The sequence below is a fragment of the Lagopus muta genome, chromosome 2 (assembly GCF_023343835.1).
Source record: "Lagopus muta isolate bLagMut1 chromosome 2, bLagMut1 primary, whole genome shotgun sequence".
In the NCBI taxonomy this organism is placed as follows: Eukaryota; Metazoa; Chordata; class Aves; order Galliformes; family Phasianidae; genus Lagopus; species Lagopus muta.
The window spans coordinates 13,619,749-13,643,566 of NC_064434.1; the positions used below are offsets into that span (position 1 = coordinate 13,619,749).

At 42.3% G+C, this 23,818-nt stretch overlaps 1 protein-coding gene across 3 annotated transcripts in view; it reads right to left on the reverse strand.

Moving 5' to 3' along the window:
- The window catches only part of LPIN1 (lipin 1), a 75,074-nt gene that overhangs the window by 37,369 nt on the left and 13,887 nt on the right, over positions 1–23,818 (reverse strand). The window contains exon 2 of one of the 3 annotated variants that reach the window (XM_048934729.1): positions 17,991–18,047. In XM_048934729.1, the coding sequence (XP_048790686.1) occupies positions 17,991–18,047 (57 nt within the window). Of the gene's footprint in view, positions 1–7,021; positions 7,205–17,990; positions 18,048–23,818 lie in introns of those variants that run through there. The other 2 variants (XM_048934726.1, XM_048934728.1) reach the window with 2 other exon arrangements.

Sequence of the window (23,818 nt, forward strand, 5' to 3'; positions counted from 1 at the left end):
AGCAAGGGTTATTCTCTTGTTTCATTAGTTAATAACTTCACATGAAATTAGGATTTCTCAATGACTTTATTTAGAGCTGACATAGGTGTGGAGAGTTATCAAAAAACAAAAACAAAAGAACCTTTTAACTCTCAGAATTATAACAACTTCCAAATGTTTGTAACATTAGTTGCATTCAAAACCACAGTCAGACTTTCAGACTGCAGCTGGTAAGAGTTTCTACTTTATCACTGAAGAGAAAAGCATTATTGCAGCACAAAACATCCCCTCCTATCATTTATCGTGCTCTAAAAATGGAATATATTTTTCTCGTGTATTTCTACAGGCTTTTAAGGGCAGGGCAAGGGATGGTTCTAAGCAGATCTCCTTTTTCACTGCATTAAAGACAAAGACTATTCTCCCACTTAGCTGAGATTTCTGCTGTTAGAAGTATATTGTAAGACACATGTGCATAAAGTATGCAATATGCTTTGGCACTCCAGAGCTTCTGAACTTTGGAGTGCTTTCTAAATACAACTCTACCAATCTTTTAGAATATCTTTTTAGTACAAGCAAGTTTATCAAAAATGAGGCACGTGTTGATGGTTAAAGTAGTTGGCTGCTTGGTTTTATTTCCCTTCCTCTCCCAGTTAGTATAGTTTCCTCCCTTCTTAATACATATTCTCATCACACACAGTCCCTACACAAGACACTCATAAATCCAACAAGTCCTTTAAGGGCTCACAAAACATGAATGAGTTTAAGCAGATGCTCTCCAGAGCACTAGAAACTCCATGGACTGTGTTATTTCCTTTGTTTTTTCCAATACCTCTTGAAGATCCTGAGATAGTGATTTCAAGACTGTTCTTGTGGGCTCAGTATGTACACTTAGAATGCCTGGCATACATGTCCCTTACAGGGCTGCATATCACCTGGATACCAACAGAGAGGGCAGGCAATGGTAAAACTCACACTGCTGACAAGAACAGAATCAAACTCAGTCTGAGACAGTCACTGCATTGAGCTGCATAGCACTTAAGCAGCAGCTCCAACACAGGCTTCTTTCAGCTGTGCTCTCTTGGTAACAACAAAATGATGCAAGTATGAAATGATGCAAAAATAGCTCTGATTTTTAACAGTGATTTATACTTAGAAGAGAACAAACAAACAAACCAAAAAACAACTATTAAAAGAATGCCATGAAAACTGACCTGTCTATTTCAAAGTATTTGGCACTACACAAAATGTTAACTGCTGAAATCCGTAAATCTGCACTCAGGCACCTAGGAAGTGCCACTGATAAGTCAAAATGTGAAAACTTGATAGCAAAAGGTCATAATATTCAATGCTCCAGTATCCAACTGGCAGCAGCAGCCTGGGCTCCTACAGTAAGTGTATTAGTAACATACTTTTCCTAAATGTATATCCAGCAGAGAGCTGTTGCACTGCGAACTTTAACTCATGATGCACCTTGTGCTGTGTCATAATTGTTGGAACAACAGATTAGAAAAGGGCTTCTAGAGTCCCATGTACCACAGCCCTCCTTAAAGGAGGGGCAGCTCGGCCCAGAATCCCAATGGAGCTCTCACTGCCTTCAAGGATGGAGATTTCACAGCCTTACCAAGCATCTGTTACCACATCCTCATAGCGATGATTTTCTACCCAGTATCTAACTAGAATTTCCCACAACTTGTGCCCTTTGCCCCGTTTTATCACTCTGCACCTCTGAACAAATCCTGCTTCCATAGTATTCCCAGCAGGTTGCTGACTGCCCTAAAGATTGAGCAGAATTAACTTTCCAAGACTCTCCCTGCAAGTCGTAAGCTTTAGCCCCCTAATTATCTTCATAGCTCCCATGTGAACTCTCCAAGAAGCCAGCACTACACACACACTGTTACTGTTAGTAGATATTTTTTTTTTAGTTATCTCTTTGCTTTGGAAAAATACTTCCAGTTTCTATGAAGGATTTGTCTAACCTAAATAAGAAATTTATTTCTTGTTGTGCTAGCATTAAACTTAAAGCTGGCTACATTTAGATTCCAAATTACATGGTTTATTTGACACCAGGTGACGCCTGGCCTGCATAAGCAACAAAATTTCTAGGTGCAACACAGATGTGACTTCCTTTTCCTTGGTGAAGGAGTACTTGCTGGGACTCGACACACACCTGCTTTTTTGGAGGTTTACGGGTAACCAATCCAAACAAAGAGAACTCACATCCTCTTAACAAGTTACATCAGCAGATCTCCTCAGCTCCTCAAACGAGAATTATGGAACTGCTCTCATTCATGACAAATCCAACCACGCTGCCTGCCCTGTCTTAGGACGCAGATTATTTTTATGCTGGTGAATTAAAAGTGAGACGCTATCCTCAAGCTCTGTGACCAAGCGGAACAGCACAGCTTGCTTCCATACAGTGCAGCCTCTAATCCCTATTAAAAAAAAGCCACATTCAAATGGTTCACTAGTGCCAGACATTAAGTCCAGACTGGGCTGAACCTGGCCCATGCTTGTAAAATCACTGAAGAATTAAAAGAAGATGACAGATTAATCCTATGGAAATCACACAAAAATGGTTTCATATTTCCAACATAGGGAGCAAAAGGGAGTTCTAGTAGGGGGATAGTTCAGAAATGGGACTCAGACTCAAAATATGGGCCCTCTGTCCTAGCTTTTGCACAGACCTACCAAAGCTGAAATTGATTGGACAACCTACAGTCAGGCAATACTGTGTCAGCACTCCAGGAAACCAACATTCCTCAAACCCCAGAGAGGCTGCCTGTGGTTTTGGTGCAACATTCACTCTGGCATCTCCAAGACATCTTTCACACACTAACCAGGCAGCAGTGACTTCAGCAATAAGCACAAGGTTTACATCATGGGTTAAACCCACTGCCTGGTTGTTAATCACACTGGATTTAGCAAAACTTGTTTTCATACTGTGGAAGCAAGCTAGTAGACAGAGCATAAACTATTTTTTGCTGCTGGAAAAGTTCAAAATCCTTTTGATCAAAGCTTTCAGCAAGTTGAGAGCAGCCTGTAATGCTTCTGCCATTATTCTCAAATGGTCTGAAACACTCCACAGACCCAAATGATTAATCCATTATGAAATTAAAAGTATTTTCTAGCATCATTTTTCATGTCAAACTAACTAGCAACCCCTGCTGAGGGAATAACTCCAATCTTTTTTTAATTAAGACAGCCATCATTTTTCAGATGTTATTGTTTTGTGGAAAATACGTAAAAAATAAAGCATTGGGTGCTAAATTATTACTTAAGTATGTAACTTAGCAAAGAGTAGCCTTAACAATATCATCTTCAGTCCTTCCTGAAGCTCCAACTCTACTGGATGACCAATCTAGTTCAAAAGCACCACCACCTGAATCATCTGCTTCTTTTGTACAGGTACACCAAGCTGTACACACACATTGGGAAAGCTGGTAATTGCACCCTTCCCGGCCCCTTCTTTGCAACCCAGCTCTTCCCCCATACCATTCCACCTTTCTTTTCTGGACACTACACAATAAAACACTGAAAGTTATCACAATTAAAGACACCGTCACTGTGCTCGTGTCCTAGTTAGTAAGCAAAATCACATCACAGATCTCATCGTTTGATTGCTTAGACTGAATCTATTCAAACTACAAAAATCTGGTACATTTTTGGCACACAAGCACTCTCCCAAGCAATTCTTGGGTAGCTGGCCCATCAGTAGCAGCAGCAGATCAGACGAACAAGAGATGACTCCCAAAGAGCAGTTTAGATGTAGTCACCTTCCTTAAAAGTTAAGAGAGCTTTAATGCACAGATGCAAGCAGACTAAGCTAGCTGGTCTGTCTGCCAAGAATGGCCTTTGGCATCCTTTTATGTGTTAGCATGAGTAAAACATTTAGGTCCCTTTCAACACTTTCTCCAGAGTTCTGCAGTTCCACAAACTGCAGAATTTTTTGCAGTTGCACAAAGAAGATGTGCAGCAATGCTAAATGTAACACAAACAAAATCTGCAGCACAAAGGAACATACCACATTACAGACACACCTTTTCATTATGGATTTAAAACCTTATGTCATGATGAGACCCTAACTTTCCCAATAAATTTTCCTTATAGCTTCGAAGTGGTGAAAGGGAGCCAGATAGCAACGAGCCAGCATTCAGTTCAGATAAATCACTGCAGCACTGCAGCTCATGCCCACACTATGACAACTTCCCAAGCCTGGTCTACATGGTTCCTTGATCTACTCTTGGCTTTTGTTATGAAGATGCAAAGCTTGAGAGAGACTGGATCACAGCTGGGGATCAAACTTTGGCTCCTCCAAGGGAATCAATCGCACACAGCAGAGCAATCAGCAACACTTAAGAGATTCCTAGGTAAGTAATGACTTCTATCATTTCATTATGTGCCAAACATTTCTTTTCTTGACCCTGAAACAACTCAGTTTTGTTTGCAGTATTGAACACCAACCTCCTCTACAGCAATTAATAGAATTCTTCAGAATTGTATCAGAGTTTATATTCTAAAAATATTGATAACAAAATTATTCCAGTAAGATTCTCTGGAGGGATTTTTTTTTTTTTTCCCCAAAATTAAGATAAACCCTTCACATCTATAGAGTAACTGCACTAGCAGCGACTTCCTAACTACTAAAGCTCATAAAAACTAATATTCTACTCATTTAGAAGCAGTATTTCTATCTATTAGTAAATGATTAACATCTTGCAAAGTCATTAATGCTGAGTCACCACCCCATCCAAACCTCCTAAGTTCTACCACATTTCTGGTTAGACTCCGAAAATCATTAATAGCTTTTGAAAACCTTTTTCTTTATTACTTGCTGGCTTCTACATCAATCCAACCCAGGGTCTTGGCTATGAACCCCACTGTGCAGGCACCACGTAGGTTTGTAGCAAGTCTCAGTTTAGGTCCATATTTTGCAACAAGATCCATATATCATCTTGTCCAAGTTACTAAGGTTGAGATATAGAGTGTGATTTAACTCCCACTGATGTCAAGTGAGGTCTGTTACATGTGGCTACATCATAAGGTAGCAAAATACAGACAAATCTTGCTAAACAAGACTTATTTCCTCCCCCTTCCCCCCCCCCCCACCATCTAAGAAAGGGAACCTGGACACACAAGCTAGAAGGAGCCATGAGCAGCCACATTTCTGATATGGACAAGTTGTGGGGGTGCCGTCTGCTGAACAGTGCAATTCTGGTTGTTTCACAAATAGTATGACAGACTCTAGACCAAACCTGATTATGCACAGTTTTTCCAGATCTCACCACAGTCACAGCAGTATGAGACAGACTACATTCCTGCAGGTGATTTGACAATGCTTCTGGTAAGCTGGGAACAGGTGCAAAACACTTGCTCATCCCAAACTAGAACAGAACATGCTGCATGTGGCTGGCTTGACACCAGAGTAAGAGCATTCTGCTTCCTGCCAGCAGAAATACTTTAAGGTTGGGATTATTCTGGGCTTAATTCTATTAGACAATTTGACTCCCATTTGGAGTTAGCCAAGAGCTGTGACTTCTTATAATGTCCAAGGAGTCAAACAGATCAAGTGTCAAAGTTACTCCCCAAGCTGCAAGTCATTCCCAGAACCTGCTTATTCACAGATACAGCCTTTGACTATCTGATGACTGTCCTACTTGTTATTGCTGAGATTCTACCACAATCTCTCCCATTTGCAATACTACATTTCCCATATACTTGAGCAAGTTCCCATAAATAACAGCATATTTCATTGATAGCACCTGAAATCACAGATTCAATCTGAAGACTACAAACACGCCTGTACTGAATCCTGGCATTCAAACAGAAGGAGGACACAGCTGGCTTCTTGTCCCATAGCCAGCGTGCCTGAGCCCAAGTGAACTATCTCATGATCAGTTTAAAGTCAACAACTGCAGTCCCACACCAGCCTCCCAAATGCACATTCCCAGCTTGCCTGTTGGGGACCACTAAAGCCATACAAATTGACACCCACTTGAATTGGTACTGCACAAATACGATCAAACTTCACAACAAATTGAAACTACAGACCAATGTTTGAAACCAAGAGCTTTTGAATCAGGTGGTGAATATTATGGAAGATCACGTCCTGTGCTGCCCTGGGCTACTGTTTCAATGTCAGAGCAGGAACACAAATGAGAGAGGAGGCACAGCTGTAGCTCTATTCCTTGCTGACTCCTCACATGACTAGCATCCTCTCTTTCAGTGGGACTCGAAAATAAGTTTTCTTTCTGACTATACTGCCCTGCTGTCAGAGCTTAAAGTAAGCACTTACTGCATTCCAAATGTTTTTAATGATTGCTGAGCATACGTGTGCTCAACAGATAAACAAACACATACACCTGCACATCTATAGGTATGGAAAAGGGCTATAACTGAAACTTGCCCAGCTCCCTCACAACTAGACCACACTGAGCCAGGTAAGCAGATGCTGACGGGTGACACAAGCTACCAGAAAGTATCTAAAACCATCAGTAGCTATTTTTATGTCTTTATACCTAAAACCATCACATTATTGAACCTCTACCCTATCATCTCCTCACTTCTCCTCCAGTTCCTTTCATGGCAACAGGCTCTGTTCACTGTAACAAGAGCATCTGGCTTCTAAGTGACAAGACGATGATAGCAAAACCTTACCCACAGACACTAAACATTTGCCAGTAGTTGCTGTCTGAGACAGCACAGACACAGATAAAACCGCCGAGAAAACAAAACAAACAAAACACCCCAGACCGCAAACCAAACCAGAGGATGATCACAGAACAGAGACTCCCGACAGCCAAGTTGAACTGTACGCACACAGCCGGCACCGTGCCGGCCAGGCCCTGCCTGTGACGCTCAAATCGTGCCACCTCCGAGCAGCGCCTGCCAAACGGCGGCGAATCAGAGCGCTGAGCAAGGAAAAGGAGCTGCCCGCCGGAACCGTGGGATGTCCCGGGCATCCCACCCAGGCCGGAGGCACCTGCGGGTCACGCGGCCTCCCTTCCCACCCGCACGGCCCCAAGCCCCGGCTCTCGGCTCCCACCTCCGCCGCAAACCCGGCAGCAACCGCTGGACCCGGGCTGCCTCGGGCCGCTCCACTCCGTTCCCCGCAGCCGCCACCGCCTTTGTGCGCGCCGCCCGCCGCCGCCACGGCGACGCAGCCCGGCGGTACCGCCCCAGAGGAGGGACCGCGGCGGGGCGGTGTGAAGGGCTGCCCGGGACGGCCCTGCCCCCATCGGGCGGTGGCGCGGACCCGCCTCCCGGCCTGATGGTGGTGGTGTGACGCGGGGGAGGACCGCCGTTGTTCCGCCGATCGAAGCGATGGAAGGAGGCGTGGAAGCCGGCCGCAAACAGCCCGAGGGCGGCGGTGCCCGTTCGGCCCCCCGGAGGCTGCGCGGTGAGCGGGCGGGGGGGGAGCCTCCTCTGCGTCGTCACTTACAGCTGTGTTCTCTCTCCGTTCGGCTGTGCCCTCGGGTCCAGAACGCTCTGTACCAAAGGCCGAACTAGGAGATGAGGACAGGTCGGTCACACGGCTGCCCCTTTCTGTGAGGGGGTGTCTCCTTGTTGGTTCCCTTAAAGTCATTGTTTCAAACTTGCAGTGACAAGAACAGAGATAGCTTGTGGTGCAGCTAACTAAATAGGGAAGTGGATGTGCACTGCTAAAACTACCAGATAGTGGGATCTCTCATAGCAAGTAGGAGGGGATGGAGCTAAGTGTCAAACAAATGATCAGGAAACAGTAAAACACAGGAAAAAAAGAGGGCGTAGAACATGCATAAGGAAGGATCAAAGTTCATAAATGAGCTGGAGGAGAGCCTGCCAGATTTAGGCTTGAAAACTAGTTTTTTCAAGGTGTTTTTCATGTGCCTACATGTTCTGGTCCCCACCATGTAGCACAGCAGAAGCCTGGGGAGAGTTCCTTGTTGAGCAATCAGCAGTTAAGTCTTCCATTTTCTGTTAACTTTCCAGTCATACTGTGAAACAATCTCCTTGCAGTCTCCCCTCATCCCTCACCTACTTGTAATTCTTTGCAAGGTTTTTCTTCAGCAGTTCTTTCTCCCGTTCCAACTCTGTTTGGTAATCCTTGTGCAAACCACAAGAACTGCTGGATGATGAGACTGATGCACTCTCACATGCTCAAATTCCTGTTTGCTGTTCTCCATTTCCAGTTACAGAGCTACATGAACAATTTCATCTCTGCTTTAGAATAAAAATCCAGTGAAGGCAGTTTCGGCACACAACAGATATGGGTGTTCGCTTATTCCCAAAAAGAAAACAATATGCAACTGGGTCAAGAATCATAGGCTCATAGAATCATAGAATTACAAGGTTGGTAGGGACCTACAAGGTCATCTAATCCAACCGTCCTCCCACTACCATTGCTACAACAAGCACTAAACCATATCTCGTAGCTCCTCATCCAGACACCTCTTGAACACTGCCAGGGATGGCGACTCCACCACCTCCCTGGGCAGCCATTCCAGTGCCTGACCACTCTCTGAGAGAAAAAGTTCTTCCTCATGTCCAACCTAAACCTCCTCTGGCACAACTTGCGGCCGTTTCCTCAGGGCCTGTTTGCTGCCTGGAAGAAGAGGCCAAACCCCTCCTCACCACAGCCTCCCTTCAGGAAGTTGTAGAGTGCAATGCGGTCTCCCCTGAGCCTCCTCTCCTCCAGACTGAACAATCCCAGCTCCCTCAGCCGCTCCTCATGAGCCCTGTGCTCCAGACCCCTCAACAGTTTCGTTGCCCTTCTCTGGACACGTTCCAGGGCCTCAGTGCCATTCTTGTAGTGAGGGGCCCAAAACTGAACACAGTACTCGAGGTGCAGCCTCACCAGTGCTGAGTACAGGGGATGATCACCTCCCTGCTCCTGCTGGCCACACCATTTCTAATGCAGGCCAGGATGCCGTTGGCCCTCTTGGCCACCTGGGCACACTGTCGGCTCATGTTCAGCTGAGCATCAACCAACACCCCCAGGTCCCTTTCTTCCTTACAGTCACCCAGCCACTCAGCCCCAAGCCTGTAATGCTACATGGGGTTGTTGTGGCCAAAGTGCAGGACCCAGCACTTGGCCTTGTTGAACCTCATCCCATTCACCTCAGTCCAGAGTACCTGTGCTTTCATTTCCCATATAATTCCTTGTCCCTACAAGCACTGAGATGTGCTGGTGAATAATCCCATCCCTGATGTGAATACAAGAAGCTGTGCCTGTGCCAGCAGTGGACCCAGACCAGTGCTCTGCTGCATTCATGTGGAATGCAGTTCTGTATTGTGTTCCCTCTGAGTGGGTGGTATCCTCCAGCCCTCACAATTCTGGACTGCTTTAATGCCACCAAAATTCCACTACAGGCTTTCACTACTGTATTTACATAAAAACATAATTGTAACACATTGAATCAAAGTCACTATCTTTCCACAGCCTCGACACCACCCACTCTTCTCTGCTGCTCTCAGAAATCCAGAAATGAGAGCCTCACTGTTGGAAAGTTGTGTCCACTTATTTACCATGTCCAGCCACCTGCTGCTTGATCCAGCCCACAAGTAAGGTTCTACATTTTTTTTAAGGGTTTGATGTGCTACGTTACGTTTTCTTTCTGTGTTGCAGTGCAAATATAGCCATGATACAAGTAAGATACTGAGGAAAGTGCCAAATGCTTGCTCAGCAACTACAAGATTCTGCTAGAAGCACGACACCATCTTAGTCCTTCTGTTTAGTTCTGCTGTTCGTGCTGATGTGACCATCATCTCTGAGGACAGTGTTCCTCAGATTACTTCTCAGAACAACTTCTGCTGACTGATTCTGAAATCTTTACTCTTCTGGTACTCAACTCGCTTCAGCTCAACTGTTCTCATCAGTGACATCTATTTAAAGAACCAAGCACTAGTACATAATCTATCACACCATTCAAGCTTTAACATGGTCATGGATGTGGGTTTGGCTCAGTCCCATGTCTGGGCATAGTTAGGAGGATAGTATGGCCACAGACCATACCAGACTAAGAGGCACACTGAAGTTATGCACAAAACTGCATGTCTGAGGGAGTTGAACTATATGATCAAGAAGCATGCTATGCCCTTGCAAGAGAATAATTCATGGAGTGAAAAAGTTTTGAATCAGGTCATTTTCTTCTTTGTTTTCTAGAGGCATGTTTGGGCAACACAAGTTTATTTCCTAAGTTTTGACTCTGCAGCTGTCCACAGACTTTCAAAGGACCTGCTCACAGAAGTTTTTTTCTTTCCATTCCTTCTCTGATTTGTATCCACCCATTATGACTCATTTAACACTTAATTCCTGTCCCAAAGAACTTACAGGTTATCAGTTCAGTTTATGTGCATATGGTTTTGGCACAGTGCTTCTAGCCTAGGAAGTAGGTTCATAATTACTATGAAAAGACAGGTTGCAAGAAATTTTACCTGTGTGGTCTTCTGATAGTTAATAAAACTGGCTTTAAAAAAGCCAAAAAGAAGAAAGATTTAATAAAACTCAAGCATAGGTTACTAGAATTTAGTACATATGTTTATGCAGAAGAAAAAAGAAGAAAAAAAGCCTTCAGTTCTTGGGGCATTAGATCTTCCTGGCAAGCATGTTGGCCATTCAGAAAATGACCACTCAGACCAGAAAGTGATTTAATGCATTAGCTCTAATGCCTCTATTCCCACACTAAAACTGGCATACATCTTCAGGCATATAGTGCCTGGGTTATGAATGACTGCAATTGTTAATGCATACACAATGTCCATGTAAAAATGATTCCATAAATAGAGAACTTGAGCTTTTAGCTAACTTATAATGTATTCATAAGCAAATATAGCTCTGGAATCTGGTGCTGTTGTCTTGATAATAAACTCAGTAGCTCAAGCTGTATAAACTGTATAAGCAGTATAAGAGTTGATCTAGTTTTATTCCAGTATGAGCATACAAACTCTGGCTCTCCAATTATCTAATTAAATGTTTCATCATCTTAATAAAATAGTAACTCTCCTAATTTAAGTAAGTAGGTATTTTTATACTTTACCTACAGTACCTTTGATGATCTACTGAATCTTCCATCTCCATCATATTTTTTCCCTTTTATTTTCCTTCAATTACCTGGCAACTCATTTTTTCCTTTCATTTGAAGGCACACTGGTGGTGGTTATTGTAGCATATAGATGTATGTAGAAGTTACTTAGTTGTAGTGATTTATAAAACATTTTTCTGTCCTGCTGATTTTTCTTTGTCAGTTTCTGGAATGGTCTGTTCCCACTCTGTCAGTGTGAGGTTCTTGAAGATCTCAGTAGAATACAACCTCAGAAAGAGTAAGAATGCCGTCCTTATGCAACATAAAGCCATACAGGATAGATTTTATTCTTTATTCCGTATGAAACCATCTTGCTTCTGTCAGTGTGTTCAGTGTGTTGTATTTAGGCTGATGCTTCTGGCCCGCACCAGCTGCAATGTTTGCCCCACCTGAACTCTTTGCCCTTTGCCAACTTCAGGTTTTGGATTCTGCTTTCCATATGGTTGTAATTGCCTGCTGACACGGTCAGTCACTCAGGTGTTACACAACACCATTCTGACATCATTTCTTATCTTCCTTCTTTGTCCTCACTGTTAAGAGGTGAACAATGACATCATCCTCAGGAAGATTACAAGGTCTTCAAAAGGACTATAAAGTCTATGTCAGTGAGAAGGTGGAGTGACAGGTGAAAAGGGAAACTGTGGGGATTATTTTGTCAAATGTAGGATTACAGTTTTCCAGGAACAGATACAAATGAAATTAGAGGCAGGGCAGGAGGTACTGATTATTTACCAAAATGTTCATCTCTAATGCTAATGCTAACACGCTTATCAACTGTCATGCCATCAGGGCTTGTACTGTGTAACCAAATTTGGTTTTGTACCAACTACTTTTGGACTTGGTTTGTGATACACAGTTTTCTACCTACCCCCTTTCCTTCTCAGTATATAACATCTTGATAATGAAACTTAAATGAGCCTTTCTTTTCTCTTTAGATCCACCTCAAACCTTGCAAAACCATGAAAATCTCAGTGCTTCCTTTATATCCCAGGAGCTCTTTCCACAGTCAAAATACTGGGCTACCGAGGAACAGTGGCACACATTGACTCCTATGATGCAAACATGGCCAAAACAAAAGAGGGGAGGAATATTCAAGAGACACACAAGGGAGGCTAAATATATCTATCAACTCTTATGGAGGTCTACTTGTACTAGTCTGGTCTTGTTACAAAGTGACTCACCTCCAAATCTGGAGCTTAAGCTCTCTAAATATAACCTTAGAAATCTTAGAAAATCATGAGTGCCAGTAAATCAAAGCAATAAGAATGTATGAGATTGCAGAGATAACATCAACATACTCTTTCCTTAGCCAAAGCCCAGAGTTTCTAAGTAGACATGTTCAAACAAAGGACTGCGCTCTGCTCAGGCAAAATACATGCTTTTGTTTAAATGTACATATATATAAGGAAGGAATAATCATGTGCACCTTCACAGGAAGCCCCTCCACCCCCTTTTGGACTGAAATGCTTTCCAGCCCAAAAGCTACCTTTCCTTCAATCCAATGTTTCTGTGCATGGCTAAGAGCTATTGCCCAGAACACTGTTCTCAAAGCACAGCAAATGAAAAACAAAATGCATTGTTTGTTTGGAACAAAATATTACAAAATATGCTTTGAGAACTCCAAACAAAGCTGCTGTATTTCTCAGAGTATAATATTTTCTTTGCTGTTTCTGTATCTTTTGCAAACAGTTACAACAGTTACGACAGTTATCTTAAAATATCCCATTCCTAAAAGGATATTCAGAAACCAATTTCTTCTGTTGGGAAGATCATTGCTTTATTCACACATGTCTACATCAGATTGCCTAGGAATATTGAATTATCTTAGCAAACAGGTCTAGAAAGATACTGCTTGGAGTCTGTAAAGCATCACATTGTGATGCCCAGAGAGGTTGTGGAGTCTCCTTCTCTGCAGATATTCAGTACCCTCTTGGATGCCTTTCTGTGTAACCTACTGTAGGGAACCTCCTTTAGCAGGGGGTTGGATTGATCAGCTCCACAGTTCCCTTCCAGCCCCTAAAATTTTGTGATTTTCTGATTCTTCAATATTTGAAATGGTAGTATGTAGCCAGGTTACAGCATTTTTAAAAAACATATCTGTATTTCTTAATAAAGCTCTTTTCCACTTTTCCCAATTCAATCTGTGCAACAGGTTTGGATCCTGCACCTCCAGCTGAAACATGTCAGCTTTCCTTCTTCAGGGCTTTCTGTAACAGCAAGTCAGGAAAGAGAGTGCAAGCCTGATCAACAGCTGTGGCCCTCAGGTCTTTCCTCACTGTCTTTTTGTTCATTCCCATGTGCTGTGAGACCTTAGCCTGGCAGCAGCACCTAGCAGCACAGGTTTCCAATCTCTCTGATCTTTAGCCTCTGAATAAGTATTAGGAGGTTTGCAGGGAGAGGTGAAATACTGTTGTGGGGATAACCCGTCTTAGTGACATTTTCTTTGCACTTCTCCTCTTGGGATTTTAATGATCACAGTTTATGACAAGCATGTATTTGTTCTGGATTTGAAGTGTAGTCATCCTTTGAATGCCTGTAGCATAGCAATGTTTAACGAATATATGGTGTTTAAACAATCTTTTGGTTGTGCTGTCAGAGCTAACTTAACCATACTGTTTCTAGGATCATTTATTCTCAAAATTATATTGTTACTGATAAAGATAATAACTGAGATTGTACCGAAGTCCTAGAAACAAGTTGAGACATAAAGTTAAATGCAGTCACAGGGCATTAAATGCTCTTTAATGGCTTGCATCGAGTCCAAGTAGTTAATCGGTATATAAAGTTTACTGCAATCTTTCTCCTATTTAAGCATGTTCACTGGTTTAAGCTCAGGGCATATGGAAAACTCTCATTGGTGCCGCTGAGTCAAGCATTTTAAAGCAGGAATACTGTGATTTATTTCAGATTGCTACTTGCTATCTTTCTTTACATAGGTGAGAACATACAGATATTTATGGGTCACTGTGTAAGGAATAGAATTCACTTATGATTTCTGCATCTGGAGTACTTAAACAGTTAGTATATACGATTAGCTTTGCAAAATCATGAAAGTATTTTATTCCAGTTTCATGTTCAAATATCTATGAATGGGAGAAGAGTCCATGATAACTCAGTAGTAAATGCTTCCCTTCAAATATCTTGATGTCAAAACAAATGTAGTCTCTCCAAAGGTGTTGTGGCAAAGCAATCCCCAAACGTGCTAATTAATGTTATATTAGAACTGTAATTAAGCAGAACTTAATTTCTATCAGTATAAAAGAAAAATTTGGAAAACTAAACTTAGGTTTGATGTGACAAACAATACATCAACCAATTTGAATTTGGAAAGGGAAGTGTTGAATACAGAAACTGCAACCTGCATACTTAAAGTGTTTTCCTGATTTTTCTGCTTTACTGAAAACTGAACAAAAACTGAAATTTTACCCTATTGGGAAATTTCACTATCTAAATATTAACATTTAAACAAAGACTTTGACACATAAATGAATCTATATATAAAACACGCAAGATTTTTGCAAGTGGAACACCTGAGGTCATTATGGATATATAATCTGGCCAAAAAGTGTGATGCATTTGAATGACTCTCAGGAGGCAAAAATCCCTTGTAAGGAAATCTAATTCAACATTGAACTGAGAAACCTAAAACAATTTTAGCTGGTCAAGTATTAAAATAGTGGAAAAGAAACCCTAATCAACTCTCTTCCCTACTACCACTCTCTAGAGCCTACCCTTACATAAAAGGTAGTGAAGGTCATCTCCATCTCCATGTTTTTCTGCTCACAATATGAAAAAAGCTTACAAGCACTGGCACTTACAAACATGAACTTTTCTTAAAATGTATATATATATTTCAGTTTTTTGTTTTTTGTTTTTTGTTTTTTTAATAAAATAGCTGTATTCAGGAATTAGCACATTGTGAAAATTATTTCTCCCTGCTCCATAAACTTGTCGTAAACTTGTGTTTCCTACATACAAGCATTTTGCATAAGTCCATGGGAATCATTTAATTCAGTGTTAAAATCATTTAATTCAATTAGTTAAATCCATTTCATTAGGTCTAGCACATTCTGGAATAGAAAACCTTTGTCCTGGCAGCCTGTATGCTTTACATATTCTGTTATGCAAACTGAGAATGTCAGAGACTTTGCCCTGGACTTGCTACCCTTGTTACAGCTTACCCTACAGTTTATTGCCTGCAGACAAATCTACAGACCATGAATGGTCTCAAACCTAGCAGCTTCTGCCTACAAAAGCAAGACAAGCTCATTTTACTATTATTTGCAAGTTAGCAGCATTGTGCTCAGCAGATCATGCACAAAGAGAACTCAGGCCCAGCACTCAGTTCACACAAAGCAGTATAATCCTGTTCAAACCGGTGACCTCTGTAGATTTAAACAAGCAGAGGGTCCTGCTCATTGTAACAGGTGAATTGTTTTGTTTTGTTTTTTTTTTTTATAAAAAAGCTAATCTAGGCAAGCAGATGGTGTTTTGCATGAAGCTCTGCAGCAGTGCAAGAAGCCTGGTCAGAAAAAGCCCGGTCAGAAAATACAGAAAATAATTCTATTTAACAGAATTTAAAAAAAAAAGTCATACCCACAGGTAGCTCAGAGTCACATCAAGGTACATTGCCTGCTTCTGATGTGGCCTCCTCAGACACCCTGTTTTTCCCCATGACCACCCACACCCTGCAATTTGGGCACAAACAAAAAAGCCTGCCTGTGTAGTCATCCCGCTGCTATCAGATGCCCCTCCCCTGAAGCCATCGGTGACAGCCCAGCTCAGTCATGCTGTATGTTTTGCATGTTGTTTGCATGCGATGGGATCATGCTTGTTGATCACCTATCTTGTCCTCATCAGATGTAATTTAGCCTCTCTAATTCTGTTTCCTGTGGCAGATTCTGTTTGATGTCTTTTTGTCACTTTCTGTTTCATACCTTAGGCTGCAGAATTGCTCACAGACAGTTTAGTGCAAACGTATCTCTTGTCTGCAATATCCTTTCTATATTCTAAATTCTGGTGGTTCACTGATTCACTTGACTTTCCCTCCCTGTAGCATGTATTAAATATTGCACATCTACAGAACTGTTTCCCCATCTTCTTTTGATATTTCCATGCTACATTATGGGTAGTCTAGGGAAAAGTGCATACTAATGAGCTATAAAAATGAATTCAAATTTTTTCCCAAACACAACATAAAACCACAGAGTATCCTGAGTTGGAAGGGATTCACAGGATCGTAGAGTCCAACCTCCAGCTCCACACAGGACCATCCAAAATCCAAATGCTGTGTCTGAGAGCAGTGTCCAAACGCTCCTTGAACTCCAGCACTCAGGACTGTGCCCACCGCCCTGGGCAGCCTGTTCCATGCCCACTGCCCTCTGGTGCACAGCCTGTCCCTGACCCCCACCTACCTCTCCTCAGACACAGCTCCATTCCATTCCCTCAGGCCCTTTTGCTGTCACGGAGAGCAGAGCTCAGTGCTCCCTGTGAGGCCATGGAGGCTACTATGGGGCCTCCCCTCAGCCTCCTCTGCTCTGGACTGAGTAAAAAATGATACTTCTTGAAGTATAATCTTACTACAAGAAGGCACTATCTTCATTTCTTTCAAGCTTTTATACAAGTTCACATGACACATTGCCTTTATTTTTGGATTTTGTGCTTCCTTTTGCTAACTGGGGCTCCTTCCCTCTTTGTTTTCTTTGCGTTGTGAATTCCCATGAATCTTTCTGTCTGTGCAGCTCAGCAGCTGAAACTGACACCCAAACCTAACCCAGGCAAACAGCAGCCAACCTCACCCTCATTTCAGACTTCCCATCTAGTTTATGTGACATTGCTAATATCAAATTCATTGTATGGATTAAATCCTTAATTTGTGTTGGCATAGCTCCATGGAAATCTTAACCTTCATCTGTCAGACACAAACTGAAAAGTTGGCAGGCTCTACCCGGTATAGGAGCTACACGTGAGTCACCCAAAGACTCCTACATCAGGAAGGTTCCTCCATAAATCATAGCATATCTCCTATGCTGCGCTAATACAGGCAGCATGAAAGCACCTGAGCAGGATCCACATGAGATAGCAATATAGCTATGCTAGATGACACTCCACCCAGGCTAATACATCTGTGAAACCACACAGAAATCTGCAGTGACTCCAATCATTCAGTGAAACAGATGTGTTTGAGTAGCACTGCTTTGTGCTAGGTAAAAATGCTGTGGTCCCACATGTTTTCAACACATCAGCCTCTAACTATTCTGCCCCACGATCACTGTACAAGTAGGTCACTGCTGAGGGGTAGCTCCAGAGCCACACAGGAGGTCAGCAGGTTCTTTCCTGGCTCTGCTTCCTTTTCTCTCTTCACAAATCACTCAGTGATGGCAGCTCTCTATCTGAGGTGGGAAGAGGCTTTTTTTCCTCTCAGAAGCAACAAGCTCCTCAGAGGTCCTTTTGTCCAATGTGTGGCTGTGTCCCAAGATCACTGCCTCACAGATGTGCCTTCCAGGAGGGCAGCAGCAGGGCCTGGGTGATTATAATAATCTGGGTGAATTCTGTTTGGATGTGTCTCTCATAACATGTGACACAGCTTTTCTTATTCTGTTCCCCAGGCAAAGTTCTGTTTGCCCAGGCAAAGTGCCAAATTTCCTTTTTTTTTTTTTTTTTTTCCTTTTCTTATTCTTTCTTTTCTTTTGTCGTTTCCATCTTTTTATCCTGCCAGTACCATCCCATGTGAGAGCCACAGTTTCACAGCAATAATAGTACCCCAAGGTGCATATGGTACATATGGTAACTGTGTCTGAAGGATGACACTGGGACATGCTCTGCTGGGTACTGGAAGGTGGCCAAGCATTAATTCCTCCCTGTCCCATTTTCCTGAGGACCTGCCTGGCTTCAAGCTAGGCCTGCTGTAAGGCACTAGAGGTGAAAATCAGAGAGAACAGTATTCCTTACATTTAGATTGCGAGTCCAGACGTTTCGAATCCAACCAGGATCTTTCATCAATAGAATCTGAAAGAAAGAATAATGATGAACAATACAGTTAATGCACAGAATTATATGTATATGCACAGAATTTAATGTACCCAGGCCTCAATTACTGTACTTCAAACACGGCTGCTGTAATGCATATCTCTTCTGCAATTCCTTTGCGAAACACATTGCCCTTGTGTAATCCTCACTTTTTAGTGTACAAAGAGATGTTCTCAATTCTCTCTTTTTCTACAATCTCAACTTTTGTATTTTTTTTCTATTACTGTTGTTGTTGCTTTCTGCTTTTTTTTAATTTGTTTGTTTGTTTGTTTTCAGTAGGATTTAATCTTATCATGGAATCATAGAATCATAGAATGGCCTACGTTGAAAAGGACCTCAAAGATCATCTAGTTTCAACCCCCCTGCTATGGGCAGGGTCGCCAACCACTAGATCTGGCTGCTCAGACCTACATCCTTGAATGCATCCAGGGATGGGGCATCCACAACCTCCTTGAGCAGCTTGTTCCTCTGAGTGAAAAACTTCCTCCTCTATAAGGAGCCAGAGCCTTTTCTTCTCCAGGCTGAAAAGTCCCAGTTCTCTCAGCTTGTCCTTGTAGGGGAGGCACTCCAGCCCTCTGACCATCTTCATGGCCCTCTGCTGGACGCACTCCAACAACTCCATGTCCTTCTTGTGAGTGCTCCAGAACTGGACACAGTACCCCAAGTGGGGTCTCACAAAACCAGAGTAGAGGGGCAGGATCACCTCCCTTAACTTGCTGGTCACATTTCATGCAACCCAGGATATAGTTGGCCTAATGGGCTGCAAGAGCACATTGCTGGCTCATGTTAGGTCTTTAATCAATCTACATTGCCAAATCCTTCTCCTCAAGGCTGCTCTCAAGCTGTTCTCCAGCCAGCCTGTATTTGTGCTTGGGATTGCTCCAAGCCAGGTGCAGGACCTTGCACCTGGCCTTGTTGAACTTCACAAGGTTGACATGAGCCCACCTCTCAGGCCTGTCTAGGTCCCTCTGGATAGCGTCCCTTCCCTCTGATGTGTACCACTCAGCTTGGTGTCATCTGCAAAGATGCTGAGGGTGTACTAAATCCCACTGTCTCTTACAAAGATGTTAAATAATACCGGTCCCAACACCGATCTCTGAGGATCACCACTGGTCTCTGGTGTCTACTTGAATGATAATAGCTTGCACCTTCCATTAAGGATTGCACCATGCTATTCAAACACAATGTACCAAGTTCTTAAACAACCTTATGTGCCAGGAAGTATTATTAATTCCATTTTCCAAATGAAGAAACTGAGATACACCCTGAATAAATGACTTATTTTGGGTTACAAAGGAAGTCTAGCAACAGAATTAGAAACAGATCTCTTTCCATCTGCCATTATTTTAACCAGACTATTTTCAGAAGTAGAATAAAAATGATGATATTGTTGCACCAATTAGGAAATGAACAGAAACATTTTCACAAGCTAAATTATTAATTGAAATGCAGGTGCCTGTTGTATTCAAAGGTAGAATTTAATATAGTAACATTTTCCAATTGCACATGCCTCTTTGGGTTCAAGATGCATCTTGTTGCTTTAATAACAAGGTGGTGGCTTGAAGATAACACAGCAGTTAACTGCTCAGTGTTAACACAAAGTATATGGAACATGAAATAGCAGATCAAATTCACACTAAGTGTTTATGTGTTTGATGCTTGTATATCTACTGCTTATAAAATTCGTATGTTATATGTGCCCTGTATTTTCCTAGGCAATGTTCCATTCTATTTTACTGAGACTGACCTATGAGTCTTTAGTTCCTGTATGTCTTTTGTTTTTGTAACTTCTTGAATTCTAGGAGCAATTCCACCTCCCAGAGAGAGGTATCAGCTCCATCTCTGTCCTGTCCATGTTAGAACTAAACCCAGATTTTCCAGATCATAGAATCATATCATAGAACCATGGAACGGCTTGGATTGGAAGGGACATCAAGGATCAGCAAGGTCCAACCCCCCTGCAGCAGGGCCACCAACCTCCTATCTAATGCTAGACCAGGCTGCCCAGGGTCCCATGCAACCTGGCCTTGAACACCTCCAGGCACGGGGCATCCACAACCTCTCTGGGCAGCCTGTTCCAGCACCTCACCACTCTCTCTGTAAAGAACTTTGCCCTGACATCCAACGTAAATCTTCCCTCAGTCAACTTAAAACCATTTCCCCTTGTCCTGCTATTATCTACCCTTTCAAAGAGCTGTAGATAGATGCAGTGTCTGGGGATTTACAACTAGTGCCACTCCCCAGAAAATGCCTGCCCTACAATTTGGCTGCAGCCTCAGGATTTCCCACAGGAAATCACCTGGGAAATGCAGAACCCCTTGGGGTAGCAGTCTGCTACTTCTGCACACTGCTGGGTCCAGGAGATCTGCTTTGGAGATGGGAAGGATCAGCTCTGAAGGGTTTTCTGTACTAATTCATTCCTTCTTCCATTTCCCCCAACTTTTGCTGTCTAATGTGCAGATCACACAGATATAAAATAGCTCAGATAGGTAGAGCTATTTTCATGAAAGTAGACTGACTTCTGATTTTTCCTTTTCTTTCTCTTCTTTGTTTCGTTGCCTCCTTCTCTCCTACTTTTCCTTTCCTGCTGACTTTGTCTTTACTAATAACAAAGTTCCCCATAAACCACGTCCAAGATTAAAGAAATAAATCTCAAGAACTCAATACTAGGAACTGCCATAAGAAAACAGTACATTTCATTAGCAGAGAAGTCAACAGTGTGTTGCAACAAGTCAGTAATTGTACAATAGTGTTGCTGCCTTCTCATTCAGTCCCTCTGAAAAACGTTGATCAGAGACAGTCCTGTGAAACATTCTTTGTGCGCTGGTGTAACAACCACGGGACTCTCCAGGATCCCTGCCAGCTGTTTAGAAGAACAGTTAATGTTGTAGTTAAGTATTTGATCTTTAGAGTTGCCTAGTATCTGTTCTTGCTTGCATTTGAAAAACAACCCTAAGCAGCTTTCATTTAGTCCTGTAATCAATGGGAAAAAAGTAGTTTTTAATTGAATGATTTTTGTTCAATGTTTAGTGTGTCATCTTTTTCAAGTTGACTGTTACAAATCAACTATCTGCATTTCCTATATAATAGGCTTGGAAATGCAAACTGACATGATTTAAAATTGTTTTAATGCAGATACACAGTGCATTAAATCCCTCCTTCAGCTATGCTAGCATCTGCTGACCTCAGGGAACAAAGCTAACGCAGAGAGATGACGACCTTGTGCTTAAGCCAGTGAAATAGGACACAAGACTATTCCTGTAGCAGAAAACTAAACAGAGGCAGGAGGCAGGTGGAGTTGCTGGAACAGCTTCATCTCTGCCCTGACGCTGGTAGACCAGACCAGTACCTGGCATGCCTGTAGCCCCAGCCCAGCCTCAACTATGAGCACAAGGCATTTCCAACAGGCCATTGGAAAGGGGCCAGCCAATATTGGGGGTCTGAAATAATATGGAAGTGACTACATCATGCCACGAAGCATCAAAACCCTAGCACTGCTTAGCTGACTTGCAGCCATATAGCCAAGGTCTCAGGTCTCAGAGCTACCTGAGCTTTCTTGTAGGTCTATGTGTATATCACAAGCACTGTTGGTCAGTTCTCCTGCTGTTGAACAGGAATAATGTCATCCTCAGCTGTTAGGGAAAAGTACTTAATATTCAAGACAAAACTGTAACTTGTGGTGCAAAGCCAAATCTGCTGCTTTTTTTTTTTTTTTTTTTTTTTTTTTTTTTTTTTTAAGTAGAGACTTTATAACCCTGTCTTGCCCATCTGGAAGCATAAAGCCAAGGTGTACTTTTCCCAGCTAAATATGATACGTTTAAGAATCAGGGGATGAAAAATTCTTACAGCTCATAGAAGACGAGAAGATTTAGAGATAACATGTTATGACATGACATTCGCAGGAGAAAAATTAGTCTGTATTTCATCCCATCACTAGCATGTGTAAAAAATTACAAGGAAAATGAAAATGTCATAACTGCAATCCTTGTCTCCTTGGAAGAGATAGGGAGACGAGGGGACAGAATGCAACAGGAAGCATTTAGCCATTAGGAAAATTATAATATTGGGGTAGGCAAGCTCTGGAATGGATTACAGGAAGAGGCTAAGATCTTTCAGAGCAGGGTAAACACACATTTGTCAGAAATGTTGTAATTCTTGTTGAATTTGCCTTTAGGCATAGAAATGAACCAGATGATCACTAAGTATCTTCCAGCCTTGTATTCTGTTGTTGTGTGATAAAATGAGACAGCAGGATGAGGCTGCATTTTCAGGAGCTCTTTCCTAATAATGAAATCTCACAGTGGAAAAATTCAGAAACTGGTAATGAAACCCTGTCACATGAGATGCTTTGAATCTGACTGAGAAAATAGAGCAGGCACAAACTGCAGGGAACAAAGACAGAACAACCCAGGAACAGGACAGGTGATCTGCAAGGTTCTTCTGTCTCAAACTTCCAACTCGGTTGCATGACATCACCTGACCACTGATTAACTCATCACGCTGATTGCAGCAGATGTTGTAAACAAAGTTACTCATTTGTGAATTACTCACCTCATTTAAATCTGGTTCTTATGGTAATAATGCCTCCTAATGTAGTTAAGTGCACAGAGTGTGTCTTCTTTTCCTTCCTGCTGGTACCAGAGAGAAACAACCTATTTCTTCCCCTGAAGGGCATCTGATTTTAAAAAAATGATTATAAGACCCACCTCTGATGCCCAGAGGTGACTTACATTTTCTCTAGTGTGGGTGCATAGCTCTGAGCAGCGGATCTATTCTTTCCCACATAAACAGAGCTAGTTTCTTAGATGAGGTGATGTTATCTCCACTACAGAGTCTCTTTTCAACAGCAAAGAAGGAATGACCTCTTATAAGATAAGATGACAATCATAGATTGAGTGCATGACCAAATTCCTTTCTAAATGATGATTTCCTGGTATGGAAATAAAACCATTTTATAGTATCTGGAATAGTCAAATTTGACAGACAAGATTAAGCTTTCCTGGAGAGGTGTGGCTAGAGTCAGGTGAAGATTAGGTCATCAATAAGTGATTCAAAGAATGGGTTAATATTCTCAGAAACTATGTCAGAAACATAACTTAAAGAGAGCTCTGTCAGAACCTGCATGAGTTCCTAGCTAAAAGGTCTGAACTTAGTTCACTAGAGTCAAAGCATTACTATCTATATTTGTACAAAAAGCCTACAAAATGCAGCTGCTGGTCTGTAGGAGGTCACATGTGGGACTAAAGCACCATTTATGTCCTTTGTAATGTGAAAATCATAGTCAGGCTGCATTGTGTGAAGTTGAGGAGGCCCAACAAGAAACTCTTTCTGCTCTCTTGCCTCACTTGACCTTCAACATCTGTCCCCAGCAAAAAGAGCCATTATCCACAAACATTTCAGTAGCTGCAAGGTCACAATGAATTATAGCCATGGTTGTAACCATGGGCAGGAAGATCCCAAATGATTTGGAACACCCTTACTTGTCTAGCCCCGACAGAACAGCACGGTGGCCAGGGCAGCTCTGGCTGTGTCCCCCTTGCCCCCGTTACCGCTGAAAGTACCGATAGCTACATTTTGCTCTATCTCATGTTCCTAAACCACTTTAAAATTTAGACTACGCTGAATGTTTGTAGTAGTCCAGTCTCTAAGCTAAAAAATGTTTTGCATTTTTGTCCTAGAGCTCCAGTCTTCTTGCTGTGGGAGTAAAGGACAATTAGATTGCTCTGACCTGCAGCAGAGCCCAGGCCAGG